Source organism: Camellia sinensis, chromosome 1, assembly GCF_055761805.1.
Source record: "Camellia sinensis isolate YWXY chromosome 1, ASM5576180v1, whole genome shotgun sequence".
In the NCBI taxonomy this organism is placed as follows: Eukaryota; Viridiplantae; Streptophyta; class Magnoliopsida; order Ericales; family Theaceae; genus Camellia; species Camellia sinensis.
The window spans coordinates 19,830,753-19,845,963 of NC_138961.1; the positions used below are offsets into that span (position 1 = coordinate 19,830,753).

At 36.7% G+C, this 15,211-nt stretch overlaps 1 protein-coding gene across 29 annotated transcripts; it reads left to right on the top strand.

Moving 5' to 3' along the window:
* The first annotated feature begins 1,801 nt into the window (after positions 1 to 1,801).
* On the top strand, positions 1,802 to 14,629 carry LOC114321224 (uncharacterized). 29 transcript variants are annotated; one of them, XM_082872886.1, is made up of 8 exons: positions 2,036 to 2,122; positions 2,946 to 3,039; positions 3,125 to 3,237; positions 3,323 to 3,467; positions 8,494 to 8,606; positions 12,349 to 13,174; positions 13,638 to 13,753; positions 14,225 to 14,629. In XM_082872886.1, the coding sequence occupies exons 4-8, from the start codon at positions 3,357 to 3,359 to the stop codon at positions 14,331 to 14,333; spliced, it is 1,275 nt and encodes a 424-aa protein (XP_082729012.1). In that variant the 5' UTR covers positions 2,036 to 2,122; positions 2,946 to 3,039; positions 3,125 to 3,237; positions 3,323 to 3,356; the 3' UTR covers positions 14,334 to 14,629. The 29 variants fall into 29 exon arrangements, with proteins under 29 accessions (XP_082729089.1, XP_082729093.1, XP_028124206.2 ...); XM_082872926.1 differs by having other exon boundaries at positions 3,125 to 3,223; positions 3,323 to 3,487; positions 8,494 to 8,550; XM_082872952.1 differs by having other exon boundaries at positions 3,159 to 3,237; positions 3,323 to 3,487.
* Positions 14,630 to 15,211: the final 582 nt, after the last annotated feature.

The following is a 15,211-nucleotide window of genomic DNA, read 5'->3' on the forward strand; positions in this document are numbered from 1 at the left end:
CAAAAGGGGACAAAAGAGAAATTTTCAAGTGCATTTTGTTGAGTGATGGAAGTTAGAATTTTGTTATTGAAGTAGGATCAATATTATTTGTGAGTAATTTTTAAAAGATTGTGAATTAGATTGTCATAATGCTGGTATTTACCTCCACAATTGGTACTAGTTTTTGAGTTGCAGGTTGCAAAAATTTGAACTTAGAGAAATTTCAATTTTCTCTTGGTTTGGAAAGTCCAAAATTTCTCAATTTTCTTTGGTTTGAAACCACCACTCAGACCACCGTTGCATTCATCAAAGGCAGTGTGGTAAAGATATCATACATAGATGAATTGTGGGAAAAGAGTAAGCTTGAAGAGATTTGTAAACTAGAGAAAATAGTGAAGAGATTTGAATACTAATGAAGCCTTGTGAATTTTCTTTGGAGAGTGGGAAGTCTAGAGAAATTTGGAGAGAATTTCTCTGGAGAATGGGAATCCATAGAAAGTCCAGAGAAATTTGGAAAGAATTTCTCTGGAGAGTTGGAAGTCTATAGAAAGAATTGCTGTGGATATGGTAAAAGCAATAGTGGTGAATGGGATGATCTTAAAATAGTAGCAGAAACTATTACTGGTAAATAGTGTGTGGCAGTAATATATTTAAGGCATCAGAAATGTCCCTTAATAGAGTTTAATGCAAAGAACAGGTTTCTAGTTAACCCAAGGCTTTTCTATATCTAATCTTTTTGCATATACATTTGTCTTTTATATGTGATTGATTATCATTAGTCGCTACCTCTGTCATATCGTAATGAGCTATTCAATTCTAAACTTACATGTTAAGCTTGGCAAGTGCAAAAGCAGGTTCTAGTTTTTCAAAATTTATCAAAATGTTGCTTATTGACAATAAAATGGGCAAGGGAAATCCAAAGAAAGTCCAGAGAAATTTTGAAAGAATTTCTCACAAATTTCTCTAGAGAACTCTCCAGAGAAATTTGGGGAGAATTTTTCTGGGAAATTCAGAGGATTTCTCTGAATTGAAATTTCTCTAGATCAATGTGTGAGGGACCTTAGATATTATGAAAATATTAGATGTCTTTTATACTATAAAATCTTAATACCAAGGACCTTAAAAAAAAAATCCCTAAAAAAATATTTTAAAAAATTAATAAATACACAAGAATATAAAAAATGTATTGAATTCTCGTATATTTTTTTGTATTTTTTGGTAATTAGTGAATTTTTCAAATTTTTTTTAACAAGTATTATACTTTTTAAGTGTATTTATATTAGATGTATTTAAAAATTAAAAAAATTACTTAGAATATTAAAAAAAAATCTAATGAAAACAAAAAAAACACGAAAAATAAAAAAAATTAATTTTTTAAAAATTAAATCCTGAAAAATCAAACCAAACAATTTTTATTTACATATAGAATTTTGTAAGTTTTGTAACTATTTACATTTTCATTCATTAGAAACGAAAATATAACGCCAAACGAATTTTTTAATAATTATTAAAATGTTTGCAAATATAAACAATCACCAAATGGAATTATACGCAAGTTATTGTGTAGTTGTTCGGAATATTAAATTGAAAATTGACTTCAAATAATGTCATGCAATCTTAACTTAAAAATTTCGTGTTAGAAATTTGAATAATTATTAATCTTTTTTGTGGAAATTTTAAAAAATTAAAATTTTATTGTGTTTTGATGTTTTTCTCCATTTCATATTTTTCAATTGCTAAAATTGCTATTATGAAATCGTTAAAATAATCAATTTGTCAATTTTAAGAATTTAACAGATTAAGATTGGGTAAGAAAATTTTCAACCCTCAAATTAAGTTTGCGTCGATGATTTTTCCTCAAAATCCATACCGACTCGCAGGCTAATTACGATATGATTAAATAGATAATCATTTTAAATGCCGATTGTTTTTAATTTTTCTATTTTTTAATTAAATTAGTTTTTAATTTTATTATTATTATTTTGATTTTAAAAAACAAAATTTGAAAATAAAACCAAACCCTGCATAAAACCCAAAACCATGTTCGGAGTTGTTTGGAGTTTGGAATGTTTCCTTCACCTCCGTCAGGGTTTTTGCGCAGTGGGGACTAGGGTTTCCTACGCATTTCTCTCTCTCTCTGAAGGTAACACTCTCTTTCTCATTTTCACTTTCACTTTGATGATTCTCGGTTTGAAACCCTATGGAATTTAGCTGCTGTCTGTTTCAGTTCAGCTCAGTTCTGGTTTGATCACTGGTAGTTTTCTCCATTTTAGAACTTAAATTTTAATCTCAAGTTGTGATTATTTGTTTTCGTGTAGACATTTCTTAGTCTCTTGAATGTTATTGTTGAATTGTACTTCCCACGTATGAGATGACCTTTTTTTCTTGTTAATTTGCTTTGTTTGGTATCTGAGAAAATATGAGAAAAGAGGAAAAGGAAGTAAGAAAACAACAAGTTTAATCTTATTATGCGCCATACTTCTTAGGTTTCTGGAGTGAAAATCTTACTCCAAGCCTAATACTTCGGATTATGCTCAGTTGATCAAAGAGGAATTTGAGAACCAAATCATTAAATTCCTTTTAAAAAGAAAAATCCTAGGTTTTCTTGGCGATGAAATGGATGATCAGCTCAGCTCGTTCTGTTTGTTGTTGTTGAAATTTCACAAAAATGGGTGGGCTTAGATGAAATGTTTGTTGGGTTGCTTCTTTTATGCGAAGTTTTATTGGGGTACTGGTGAGGGCAGTGCCTTATTGCATTTACGGATTTTGTTAGCAACATAACTAGACCTCAAATTTCTCCAAATTCTGATCTTTCAGTTTCACACCAGTGCCTTCTCTTTGTTGGACATGCAATAGAATACTTATTTATTATTTATTTTAAATCCAAGGCATTGGTTTTTTTGTTTCAATGCAGAAAGTATACAATACTGTTATGTTACACTCAAAATTTCATATTTGCCATGTAGGGTTCTAGATGGGAGTAGACCTATAAACTCTGGTGTATGTGCTGGTGTATATGAAATCTTGGGTTTGCTCCTTCACAGCCCGGCTGTTCTTTAGGTAAATTATATATAGGATCTCCCAAGTCCTAACCTGTACCCTAGAATTTCTTGAGCAGATATCTCTCTGACATCACTCTGTTTAGATGGGTCACTATGTGGTCATTTATGTGGTTGTAGCTTAGCTATTCATACTGACAAGATCCTGACACAGAAGGCTGCACTTTTGATTTTGTTACATGAAGGTTTGCATCCTGAGGTCTGGTGACTTTCAACTCCATGCATGTTAGGGTGGCTGGGTTAGGCAGACAATTGCTCTAACTAAGTGATTTTGTTACATGAAGGTTTGTGTCCTGAGGTCTGGTGACTTTCAACTCCATGCATGTTAAGGGTGGCTGGGTTAGGCAGACAATTGCTCTAACTAAGTGCAATGACTCTGGAGGGATGAAACTACGGATTCGGCGTTCAAAAGAAGAGAGGAAGGCAATGGTTGAGTCTTTTATAAAGAAGTAATTGCATATTATTCTCTTGCTTTTTGAATTCATAATTTTTTTACCAAGGCTTTATGGTTCAAAGACATTTAGCTAAGGTTTTTGGCATCATATGCATCACTAATCATGCTACACATCTTTTTTTCTCTTGTATTATGTACGTATGTTATCTGCCAAAAGTTATAAATGAAAAGTCCCAAAGGATATCCCATATAAATCAATTATAATCTATCCTTTTGAAGTCTTTCCTGGATGCTCAGTCTATGAGCCAACTTGTACAATAATTCTTGTCACCGGCTCGGCTAGATGAATATTTTGAATAGAAGTATACGTTTGTGATGGAATTTTAGATTTATATAGTGTGCGTAAGTACTACATTCTTTTGTAGTTTTCATTGATTGTTTTGTTGCTCAATGGAGTGCCATAGTGTTTACATTTTGTGTATGTGGGCCTTAGTCTCTCTCTCTCTCTCTCTCTCTCTCTCTCTAGTAAAGTTCCCCATAAAAACCCTAAATTTATGAAAAACAAGTTTTTACTTGTTAATTAGAGCCTCCTTCAAGTTTAATTACATTAGTGTACTCAATTATACCTATATAGGTGGTTTGTATACTTAGCTTCAGTTCACCAATAAAAAGGCCATTATGCAGTGCTGGTCCTACCAAGGCTGAGTGCTGGAAGCGTAAACAAAGGATCAAACTTTTGGGGGGGAAAAAAAAAAATTATTGCACAAAATAGTTGCTTTTAGATTGGAATGGACATGCTTACACTTGATTTGCAACTTTTAGTATTGCACCAAATGATGGTGCTTTTTGGTTATTTCATGTATTAGAAACAAAAAATATATGAACAAGTAAATATATGTACATATATACTTGGGAAATTAGGACATTACCCCTGCTAGTCCTTGACAATTTGAGGACTGGAGATGGACCTAACCTTGGCAATAATTGCACGAAGTGGCTGATTTTGGAGTTGAACCCACATTCATGATTAGCAGCCTGAGCTTTTATCCTTGTGTCAAGTAATGCCCCTGCATATGTATATTGTAGAAAACAGTTCTGTTTCATTAACTTGCAATTGAGAACATGGCAATATTCATCTCGATGTTCTAAGATGATTGTAAGCTAGAAAGCACGGATACGGATACGGATACGAGATATGGATACGATACGATACGGATACGGCAATACAACAAAACCTAAAAAAGTAGGATACGAGTACGGTTAGGATACATTTGTAAAAAATAAAAAATAAATAAATTATTAGCAGTGAGTTACACAAAAGCTCAAGAATGTTGAGAAACCACAGTAACTTTATGATGCAAAATACTAATCTTTAAGAATTAGGTATTAATTTAAGGCAGTAGCTAGTTTAGTTTTTAAATTTTCAATAGGTCTTGCAAATATTTCATTTCAATATCAAGTCTAATATGTTGATATTATAATATCAAAACAATCCACAACTTGACCCTATACTTTTTCTTTTTGCACTAGTCAAAAATATTCTATGCAAGTTTATTTGCTTATTTATTTATTGATATTTAATTTTACTATTGTTATATTATCTTATTAATCCTTACTTCTATATAGTTATAGGGGACATGCATGATACAATGAAGATATGTCAATTTGATGAATTCTATACTTTAGCTTACTATGTTTTTTTTATAAAAAAACTAAGCAAAGTATTGTAAAAATATTTTATTTATCTTCGCAATTATATTATATTATGATGTTATGCAAGAAATGATATAATTCTAATTTCGTAAAAGGAGTAATATGTGACTTGGAGCATTTGATACTTCAAAATTAATTAAGAAGTATCCGATAATATGTGACTTGGAGCATCCAATACTTCAAAACTAAGTATTCGATACTTCAAAATTAATGAAAAATTAATTAAGAAGTATCCGATACTTTTAATAAGTATCTGATACATATTCGTAAGTGTACGGGGAGCAGATATTCCGGCGTGCCCGTATTCCTTTCTTCCGAGCTCCGTCGATGTCCGATCACCTGCGAGTCAATAAGGATGAGCTACCCGGCGGTGTGTGGCCGGAAAAACCCCTCCGACGGTCAAGTTAGCACACACCTTAGAGGGAATAGAGAGAAGGGAGAGAGGGTTTGTGTGTAGGGATTTTCTTACAGAGTGTTCGTCCCCTCCGTATGGGGGGCGCAGACAGGCTTATATACCTTCTGTGCCCCATATCCACTCCCTGTCATCTCCTGACACGTGGCTCTGCTATCCCATCTGTCAGCTTAAACCATGCCGTTCATCACCTGCTCTCAACTGCCTGCCAGCATAGCTGGAGCTCGGCAGCCGAGCTGCCCTACCTCGGTCATACCATGCTTCATACCTTAAGCGCCCGACCGGATAACCGAATGAAGGACCGGGCTAGGCGGCATCTCGGCAAAGCTTAGCCCGGGATCCTCCTTTGGTCGGTCTTCTCGCCGGTCAGTCAGCTACCTCGGCTGACCGCGCCTTTCCGAGCGCCGGCCTCTCGGTCTGTCTGATCTCGACAATCCTCAGACCGAGCATCCTGGTCTGACCGGTCACTTCCTGGCCGAGCACCTTCTGCACGGTTCGGGGCAGCACATAGTCCAAACTCTGCCCGGCCCAAGTTCTGGTAGCCCATCTCCGGGTGAACAGTCGATTATCTCGGCCCACTGCTCTGCTGGGCCCCCAACCTGTTCGGTTTATACCTCGGCCCAACGCCGGAGCATAAATCACCCTCTCAGTAAGTATTCAAGGAGTATTGATATCCGATACAGATACGATACAGATACGTCTTCCTATTTGAAGTATCCGTGCTTCATAGATTGTAAGGTTGACAATACTGGGTCTGTAACAGTGAGATTGTGTTATGCCAGGCAGCTGACTATTAATTAGAACGGTCAAAACTTGTTAATGCCAAGTGTGAGAATGCAAGTTAAAGTCACTGGGTAGCCGTTTCACTCGAATTATGCCAAAATTAGGTCTCTACCCAATATATGCCTCTTAGCACCTGGTATCGGCATCTCCAATGTTGAGTAATGGCCTGTTTCTTGATTAACTAAAATTCTAGTAGCGGTGGTTACTCTTCTTTGTAATATTATGTTCATATTTGCTAAAATTTTGGGTGAGCTGACTGATATACTGATTTTTCTAGTGGCTATTGGACTTTCAAGTTTCTATTTGCATAGTTCTAATTGTGAGAATATTAGGTTAGGTTTGTATGTATGGTACTGTATATTGTGTATATATATGGCAGTGGTAGTGTTTCCTTTTCCTATATGGCAATGGTAGTGTTTCCTTTTCTTATATGACAGTGTTTTCTTTTCCTTTTTAGTCTTAGTCTTAGGGTTAGGATTATTATATAATCAGATGTATTCTTTGAATTATGTGACAATTAATATAGAGATTCATTCAGAAAACTTACATGGTATTAGAGCTAGTTTTCAAACCCTAGCAGCCATCGTGAAATCTTCTCTGGTTCTGACTTCTGGTTCGACTCTGTTCTTTGGACTTGATCGAGCTCTCTCTGGTCGCCAACACGAATCTCTCTCTGGTTTTGATCTCTGATTCAATCAAGTTCTTTGTTCCTTTCTTCATTTGGTTCTTTCTTCTTGATTGATTCGAAGTTGACTTGAAGTTGGCTCCATCTGGTTCCTCTACTCCCTCTCGTCTGATTCATCATTGGGTCATCTGCTTCGTTCGATCGATCCTCTAATTCGTCTGGCTTGTACGACTCATCTGAGTCCGTGACCCATCTGGTTCAACTCGCGACCCATCAACTCGCGAAGCTCTCTAGTGTGCCTCTTGCTTAGGGGTGGAAATTTGGTTCGGGCCGGCCCATGTCGGGCCTCGCGGGCTCCCGTCAAAATTCGGGCAAGCCTGGGCCGGCCTATGGGCCAAAAAATTAGGCCTAGGCCCAAGGGTATTCGGGCCTTAGGCGGGCCGGGCCGGTGGGCTTAGGACTGGCCTCAGGCTTGGGCGGGCTTGCCTGTTTCTTTTTTTAAAAATTTTTTCTACAAAAAATTTATTATTTTCCACTAAAAAATACATTGGGTCTTGGGCGGGTCGGGCTTCAAACTGATGGCCCAGGCTCGACCCGGCTCTAGCCTAAGGGCTCGGGCTAGGCTTGGGCCCGGGTCCAAACGGGCCAGGCATACCCCGGGTCGGGGGCCATTTTTACACTCCTACTCTTACTCATCTTAGTTGGTTCTCTGATTTGTCTTGGCTGGTTCTGTGGATTGTCTCTCTCTGGTTTCTATTCTCCAAACACAAAGCACTCTCTCCCTTTGTGTTTGATATCTGATTTCGGCCCACCAAGTCTTCGACCCATCTGTGCTAGCTTTTGGGTTATTATAATTTAACCCCTCAAATATTTTGAGTTATTACACTTTGCCCTATCAGTTCCCTTCTCTTTTCTCTCTGGTTATTACGATGTCTTTGACTTTTGATGAGTGTGCCTTCTGCCACCAAAGGGGTCATTGGAAGTATCATTGTCCCAAGAAGGGATATATGTCTGCCTCGTCTTCTCAGCAGTTTTCGATCTAGTTTTGCGCCCCTATTCCGAGTACTTTTTAGCCTCTTGCCAATTCTATTGCATCTGCTCCGACTCCAATCCTGACTTGGCTTCCTTGAGTGCTCAGATTATTCAGCTTTAGCATATACTATCTACCTCTCAGCCATCTCTATCTGCTTCTATTGTTTCCTCTCTTCATTCAGGTTTGCTTGGGTCTTTTTCAGGTATCTCTTCGTCTGACTGGATTTTTGACTCTGGTGCCTCTCATCATATGACTCATCATCTCTCCTTACTTCAAAATTATACTCCTCTTCCTTTTCCTATTACTGTTAATGTTGCTAATGGGTCTAGTATATCTGTTATATTTGTTGGGTATGTCCTACCGTCTGCTATGTCTGTTGTCTCTATTCCATCTGTCCTTTATGTTCTTCAATTATTTGTCAATTTATTATCTATCAGTCAGCTTGATGACTCCGGTTTTGATGTTATTTTTTCTTCTTCTATCTGTTTTGTGTAGGATTGGATGTCCAAGCAGCAGATTGGGACCGTCCGTGGAGTTGGAGACCTCTATGTGGTGGAAAGCTTGAATCTGCCTATGACAATCTCTTCAACTGTTTTTCTCTCTTTTTAGTTAGATTCTCTGTTTAGTCCTTTCTACTTGTGGCATTCTAGATTAGGCATTTGTCTGCTGACCGTTTATGGTCTTTAGCTCAATAAGGTATATTGGGTAAAGTTTCTCATAGTGAACTTACTGAGTGTCGGGGTTGTAAACTTGCCAAAATGATAGCCTTACCTTTTCGTAAAAGTACTATATTTGATACACGATACACCGTTTTCTTTAGTTCATACTGACGTTTGGGGAATATTTTAAAAATGAGTTCTGTAAGTATTTGGCCAATTTGAATACCATTCATAAACTTCTTGTACTGATACCAATGTTTTAAAAACCGGACCGATGAGTGAACCGGAAAAATGATCGGGTGGACGGGTCACCGGTTCAACCGTCGGGTTGAACCGGAATCGAACCGTGACGTCATAAATATATTAAAATTATATTTAAATAAAAATATAAGTAATAAAATTATAAATTAAATTTTTTAATAATCTTAAATATTTCTCTTAATATTTTTTTTATTAAAAAATATAAAAATATATTTAAAAATATTATTAATTTTAATTTTGGAAGAAGAAATCAAATATTCAATATTCAATATTCCCTCCATATGATTTTAATTCAAATAATTTGATTGAAAGAAGAGCAAAAATTTTGGAGGGATATCAAAACTTTAAGTTTCCCTCCAATAGATTTGATTGAATCCCACATAGATTTCTTGAGTTTTTTTGGAAGAATTTTTTTCTTATAAATAGATAGAGGCTTTCACAATAATTTCAAGCTCTCAATGGGATTCCTCACAAGAGGAGACCCTTAAAAGAGAGTTTCCAATTAAATTTTTATTATATATATATAATATAATATATATATATATATATATATAATATAAGAAAGAAAGAAAGAAAGAAAGAAAAGAAAGAAAGAATAAAAAAAAAGAAAAAACAAATACAAAAAGTTCGTTTTTATCAATCCGGTGAACCGGAACCGGGTCGACCGGTTCGCCGGTCCGACCGCCGGTTTTCCCGGTTCTCCCAAAATAGGCCGGTTTTTCACTGTGACCGGTTCTATGGGTGTACCCGGACCGGAACCTCGACCGGTCGGCGGTTCAACCGGTTGAACCGGCCGGTCCGGTTTTTAAAACCATGACTGATACACTTGGCTAAAATGGTCGAGCTGAGCGTAAACAGTTAGGTCTCTTCTTTTCTCTGTCTCAGTTCCAGCTCCGTTTTGGGGGGAGGCAGTCCTTACTGCTGCTTTTCTTCTTAACCTCATGCCTACTCCCCTTTTTTCTGGTCGGTCTTCTTATGAGGCTCTGTTCTCTCAAATTCCTAATACTCCCTTCTTTGTGTGTTTGGGTTTGCCTGTTTTGTCTTTCTTTCCCTTAAAGATCGGACCATACTTAGTACCCGATCTGTCCTATGTGTCTTTTTGGGTTGTAGTTTTACTCAGAAAGGCTATCGATATTATGACCCTGTTTCCCGTCGTCTTTATGTCTCCCGTCATGTTTCTTTTCTCGAACGTCTGCCTTACTTTCAGCTTTCTCCTCTCACTGCTCCGGTTTCCAAAGAAGATTTGGTTCACATTGATCCATTTCCCTCTTAGGTCCCTTCCGATGAGTACATCTCTACTGTTCCTCATGAACTTGTTCCCTCTTCTCTTCCTACCACCCCTTCTGATGAGTCCCTCTCCACTGACCCCCATGAATCTAGTCCTTGCTCTCCTCATCTTTCCTCACCTGCTCCTTCTTTTCATTCTCCTCCGTTATTAGTCTATTCTCGTCGTAAGGCTCTTCCTCCACTAGTTGTCTCTGCCCCTGCTGTTGATCCTCTTGCTTTTGACGACTTTGATCTTGCTAACCGTAAGTATTCCCTTGGCATTCGTAAACACATCGTAAAACTTAGTTTTGCTAACACATGTTTTTCTCCTTCATATTGTACGTTTTTGTCTGCTATTCACTCTTTTTCAGAACCTTAATCTTACAAGAAGGCCTGTCAGGATCCTCATTGAATTCAAGTTATGGAGGATGAGTTGTTTGCTTTACAGAAACTAGTACTTGGGAGTTGGTTCATTTGCTTGCTTGTAAGAATCTGGTTGGTTGCAAATGGGGGTAAAAAGTTAAGACTCATTCTGATGGTTCTCTTGAGCGCTACAAAGCTCGTCTGGTTGTCAAGGATTTTTCATAGGAGTATGGTATTGATTATGAGAAGACCTTTGCTCCTGTTGCCAAGATGACCATTGTCCGTACTTTGATATCTGTCGCTGCTGTTTGTCATTGGCCTCTTTATCAGATGGATATTAAGAATGCTTTTCTTAACGGCCATCTCCTGGAAGAGGTTTACATGCATCCTCCCCCTGGCCTTCACCATTCCTCTGGACAGATTTGTCGTTTTCGGCATGCTCTGTATGGTCTGAAGCAAACTCTTTGTGCTTGGTATGATCACTTTCAGACTGCTGTTACTAAGCTTGGGCTTTATCCTTCTGCCCAGGACTCTGCTGTGTTTTTCCTCCACACCTCTGTTAGTTTTGTTGCCTTATTACTGTATGTGGATGATATGATTATTACTGGCTCTGATTCTTCTGCTATTTCTAAGGTCAAGGAGCATCTCATCCGCACCTTTGAAATGAAGGATTTGGGCCCATTTGGTATTTTCTTGGTATTGAGGTGACTTCTTCTCCCAATGGCTACTTTTTATCTTAGGCCAAGTATGCTAATAAAGTTATTCATCGTGCTTGTTTTGCTGACACTAAGATTGTTGATATCCCCATTGAACTTAATGTGAAACTTAATACTACTGATGGTGTTCCTCTGCTTGATCCTACTTTATATCGAGAGCTCGTGGGTTACTTAGTCTATCTGACGGTTACTCACCCTGATCTTGCCTATGCTGTTCATGTGGTTAGTTAGTTCATTTCTCCTCCTCGTTCTACACATTGGGCTGCTTTGGTTCAGATTCTTTACTCTTTTCGTGGTACTATCTTCCAAGGATTGCTGTTGTCCTTTACTTCTTCCTTGGCTTTAGTAGCCTGTGCTGATGTTGATTGGGCTGGTGATGTTACAGATCATAAGTCCACTTTTGGTTTCTGTATGTTTCTTGATGATTCCTTGATTTCTTGGAAAAGCAAGAAACAAACTGTTGTTACCCGTTTTATTGCCGAAGCTGAGTACCGTGTTATGACTCATGGTACTACTTCGTTGTCTGGCTTTGTTGTCTTCTCTCTGACTTGGGCATCTCTCAGTCTTCTTTGACCTCCCTTTATTGTGACAATCTTAGTGCTATTCAGATTGCCCATAACACCGTTTTCCATGAGCGAACAAAGCACATTGAGATTGATTGTCACTTTGTCCGTCAGCATCTACAATCTTGCCCTATCTCGCTTTCTTTCGTCTCTTCGCTTTGCAACTTGCTAACTTCTTTATCAAGACTCACACCATTGCTCGGTTTTAGTTTCTTCTTGGCAAACTCTCAGTGTTTTCTATTAAATACCTTGAGTTTGAGCACAGTTGTGAGAATATTAGGTTAGGTTTATGTATATGTTAGTGTATATTGTGTATATATATATGCCAATGTTTCCTTTCCTATATGGCAGTGGCTGTGTTTCCTTTCCCTTTTTTAGTCTTAGGGTTAGGATTACTGTATAATCAGATGTATTCTTGTATTATGTGACAATTGAATATAGAGATTCATTCAGGAAACTTGCACTAATAGAAGGAAGTGTATGCAGCCCTTCTGTACCAGTTAATTGTTTTGTTGCTTGCAGTTACCAGGAGTTAAACAATGGGGATTTCCCACCTCTCTCTCTCACATACAAGGAAGTTGGTGGGTCTTACTACATTGTGAGGGAAATTTTCCGAAAGATAATCCAAGAAAATAGGGTGTTGGGTCCTGCAAAGTTTATGCCAAAAGAGCAGAGCCCTGATAGATTCTTCAAACAGCATCAATTGGGATCGGTTTTCATTGAACCGGAAACTGATTTATTGCTATCAAATAAATCTCGTGTTGTAACTCATATTTTACGCAGTCATCATCAGGGTACAAGTGAAGAACTGGTTTTAAATTCTAGTGTGCAGTGTCCTGAACCTGAACATGAGAGATTTGATGAATGGAAAATTATAAATGGGTATAGTCAAGCAGTTGAAAAGAATGAAGAATATGATAAAGCAGTATATAGAGAGTCTCAAGCTAGAGAAAGTTTGGAACTGGAGGAAAATGTAGTGGAACTACAAGGATCTAAAGTTGAAGTAACCCATGTAGCAGCAGACACAATGGTAGAGACGTTACCATTAACGTCTGGTTCTAGGATAACTTGTGGCTTGGATGAAAAATCTATTGAACACAGTGAAGTGACTGGAACTTTGGTAGAAGAAATTGAAAAGTTGGAAATGGAAACAGGCAACAATTCTGTAGTGGGCAAGCTAAACTTTCCAGAGAGCTCTTGTGATTTGGGCAATAAAAAAGATGAGGCAATCCTTGCAGGTTCGTTATTGGAAAACTCAAATGGCTCTACAACCAAAGAAAGCAGTACTCTTGGTACCAACGATGGCACAGACCCTGAAGTTAAATATGCCTCACCTGCTGGAATTAGGGTAAGTTTTATTTCCCCTTTTTTGTTATATATATCTATAGAGAGTAAATTCCGATAGCATTGTCTGGCATATGTTCTTGTCTCTATTTTGATTTGCTCATCGTTTTGTTTTTGTTTTTTTTTTTTTTTTTTTCTTTTCTTTTATTTTGATGTTGATGTAGATTAATATGTTCACCAATTCTTTTAGCATATACTATTTATCTATTATTTACAAAGTTTCTTTTGCCTTGGGTGTCTTTCCTTCATTTCTTTCAAATTTATATGTTTTGAGTGGCCCTGTCATAGTTAAAACTGTAATTCTATCTCAACTTGGTCACAGTTTTAACTTGATTCTTGCTCTAAATCACAGAATTGTGGTTCTAGTGTATGCACTATTATGTGAGAATTTCATTACCTGTTGCTTTTTCCTTATAACGTTCAAGGGGCAGAAGTTTTGATCGGTAGCGTTTCTTGTGCTTTTGCAGGCCACAGATGCCTCAGAGAGCATTCTTGACTTGAATCTGAATGACACTAATCCAAGCAGTTCCAGTGAGAAGTCAATTTCTGCGAACGCAATAGATGGTCAAAATGACTCCAACATGTAAGCATCTCTTTTAACCCCAACTTTAATGTTGCGTTTGGGTATGTGGATTTAGATTCGAAATCTATGAATTTCAAATACTTGGGTATTTCAAATCTACTGGTTTTTAAATCCTTTGTTTGGATGAAATAGTGGTCAGATTTAAAATTGGTAAAATTATGTCATTCTCATCAGAATCTCACCATATTGCAAGAATCGAGGCTATGGGGTGATTTTAGAATCCTTTAAAAATGGGTCCAAAATCTTTTGTGGATTTAACCTGGATTTGAAATCCATATAAGCACAAGTGATTGAAACAGGAGCTGTGAATTCAAGTCCAGTATTTGAAATCTTATTGGCTCAAATCCTGGAATCCAAATGTAACCTAAGATCTGTAGCGTGTGGATTCAGAAGCTGATGAATTTGTGGAATTCGAAATCTATACAGTTCTTTAGTGATCGATAATTTGCTTTGATTTGTGTCTTTGGGCAGTGAATCATGGGAAACGTCATCAGAGAAATCTGCTAAGCCGGAAATGAATCCACTTTCAGCCTTCTTCAAGTCATCGGTTGCTGCATTTGTGAAATTTTGGTCCAAGTGAGCTTTCTCTTTTTTGTTTCTCTCTTTTAGGAGTTGAAGAAGAGTTCTATACCTATAGCAGCAGTGTTTTTGCATATATTAGAGAAGGTTGTCCCAATCCTAATATTATTGTAGAGAATATTTGTAGCAACTGTGATGGTATACTGTCGGATAGGTCTCCTAATTTAACTGGAAAAAAGAATTGATGGTCAAGCACACAATATTAATCTGTGTTACTGAGTATCAGAGGTGTGTATGGATCAGTTTAGTTCATGTAAATTCAGAATTGAATTAATCTGAGTTTTTGGCAAGATTTTGGTTTGTTTTTTTTTTTTTTTTTTTTTTCCACTAAAAGACGGTTTTTTCAAAGCCAAAAAAAATAAATACGAATAAAGTATTACATCCAATTCCATAATCATTTCACTTTTTCTCTCACAAACATCACATCAAATCACAAAAAAATCTAATTATTTTTCCAAATACCAAAAAAATTTTATCTAATAATATCCTACAACTAAAAAAACTTACATAAAAATCCACTTCTCAAAAACTCACTTGGATTGGGTTGGTTTGGTTTTGAACCGCGGTTCCACCATGTTTACATAAGTGAATCATTATTTTATAAAACACAATCTCAGTTTCAATCCTACATCATCAATTTTTTTTAAAATAAATTAATAGTAATAAATAAGTGCAATAAACAAGTATTGAACATTGTACTGGTACACAAAGAAAACATTTTTGTAATTTTAAGGAATATAATGAATGCATAATATAGATAGTGAACACTTAAATTTAGATACAAAATAATATATAGCAGTGAAGAATGCATATGTTTAATTTACAAGACTAATTGTGAGGTATTAATAATTCTATCAAATTAGTGTCGTATTCATTATC

Excerpts from the sequence above, each read along its gene's own strand:
- LOC114321224 (XM_028268392.2), top strand. The coding sequence starts at position 10,818 with ATGACCATTGTCCGTACTTTGATATCTGTCGCTGCTGTTTGTCATTGG. Across the intron at positions 11,252-12,348 it reads GGTATTTTCTTGGTATTGAG|TTACCAGGAGTTAAACAATG; the intron begins GTGACTTCTTCT and ends TGTTGCTTGCAG. Across the intron at positions 13,175-13,637 it reads CCTCACCTGCTGGAATTAGG|GCCACAGATGCCTCAGAGAG; the intron begins GTAAGTTTTATT and ends GTGCTTTTGCAG.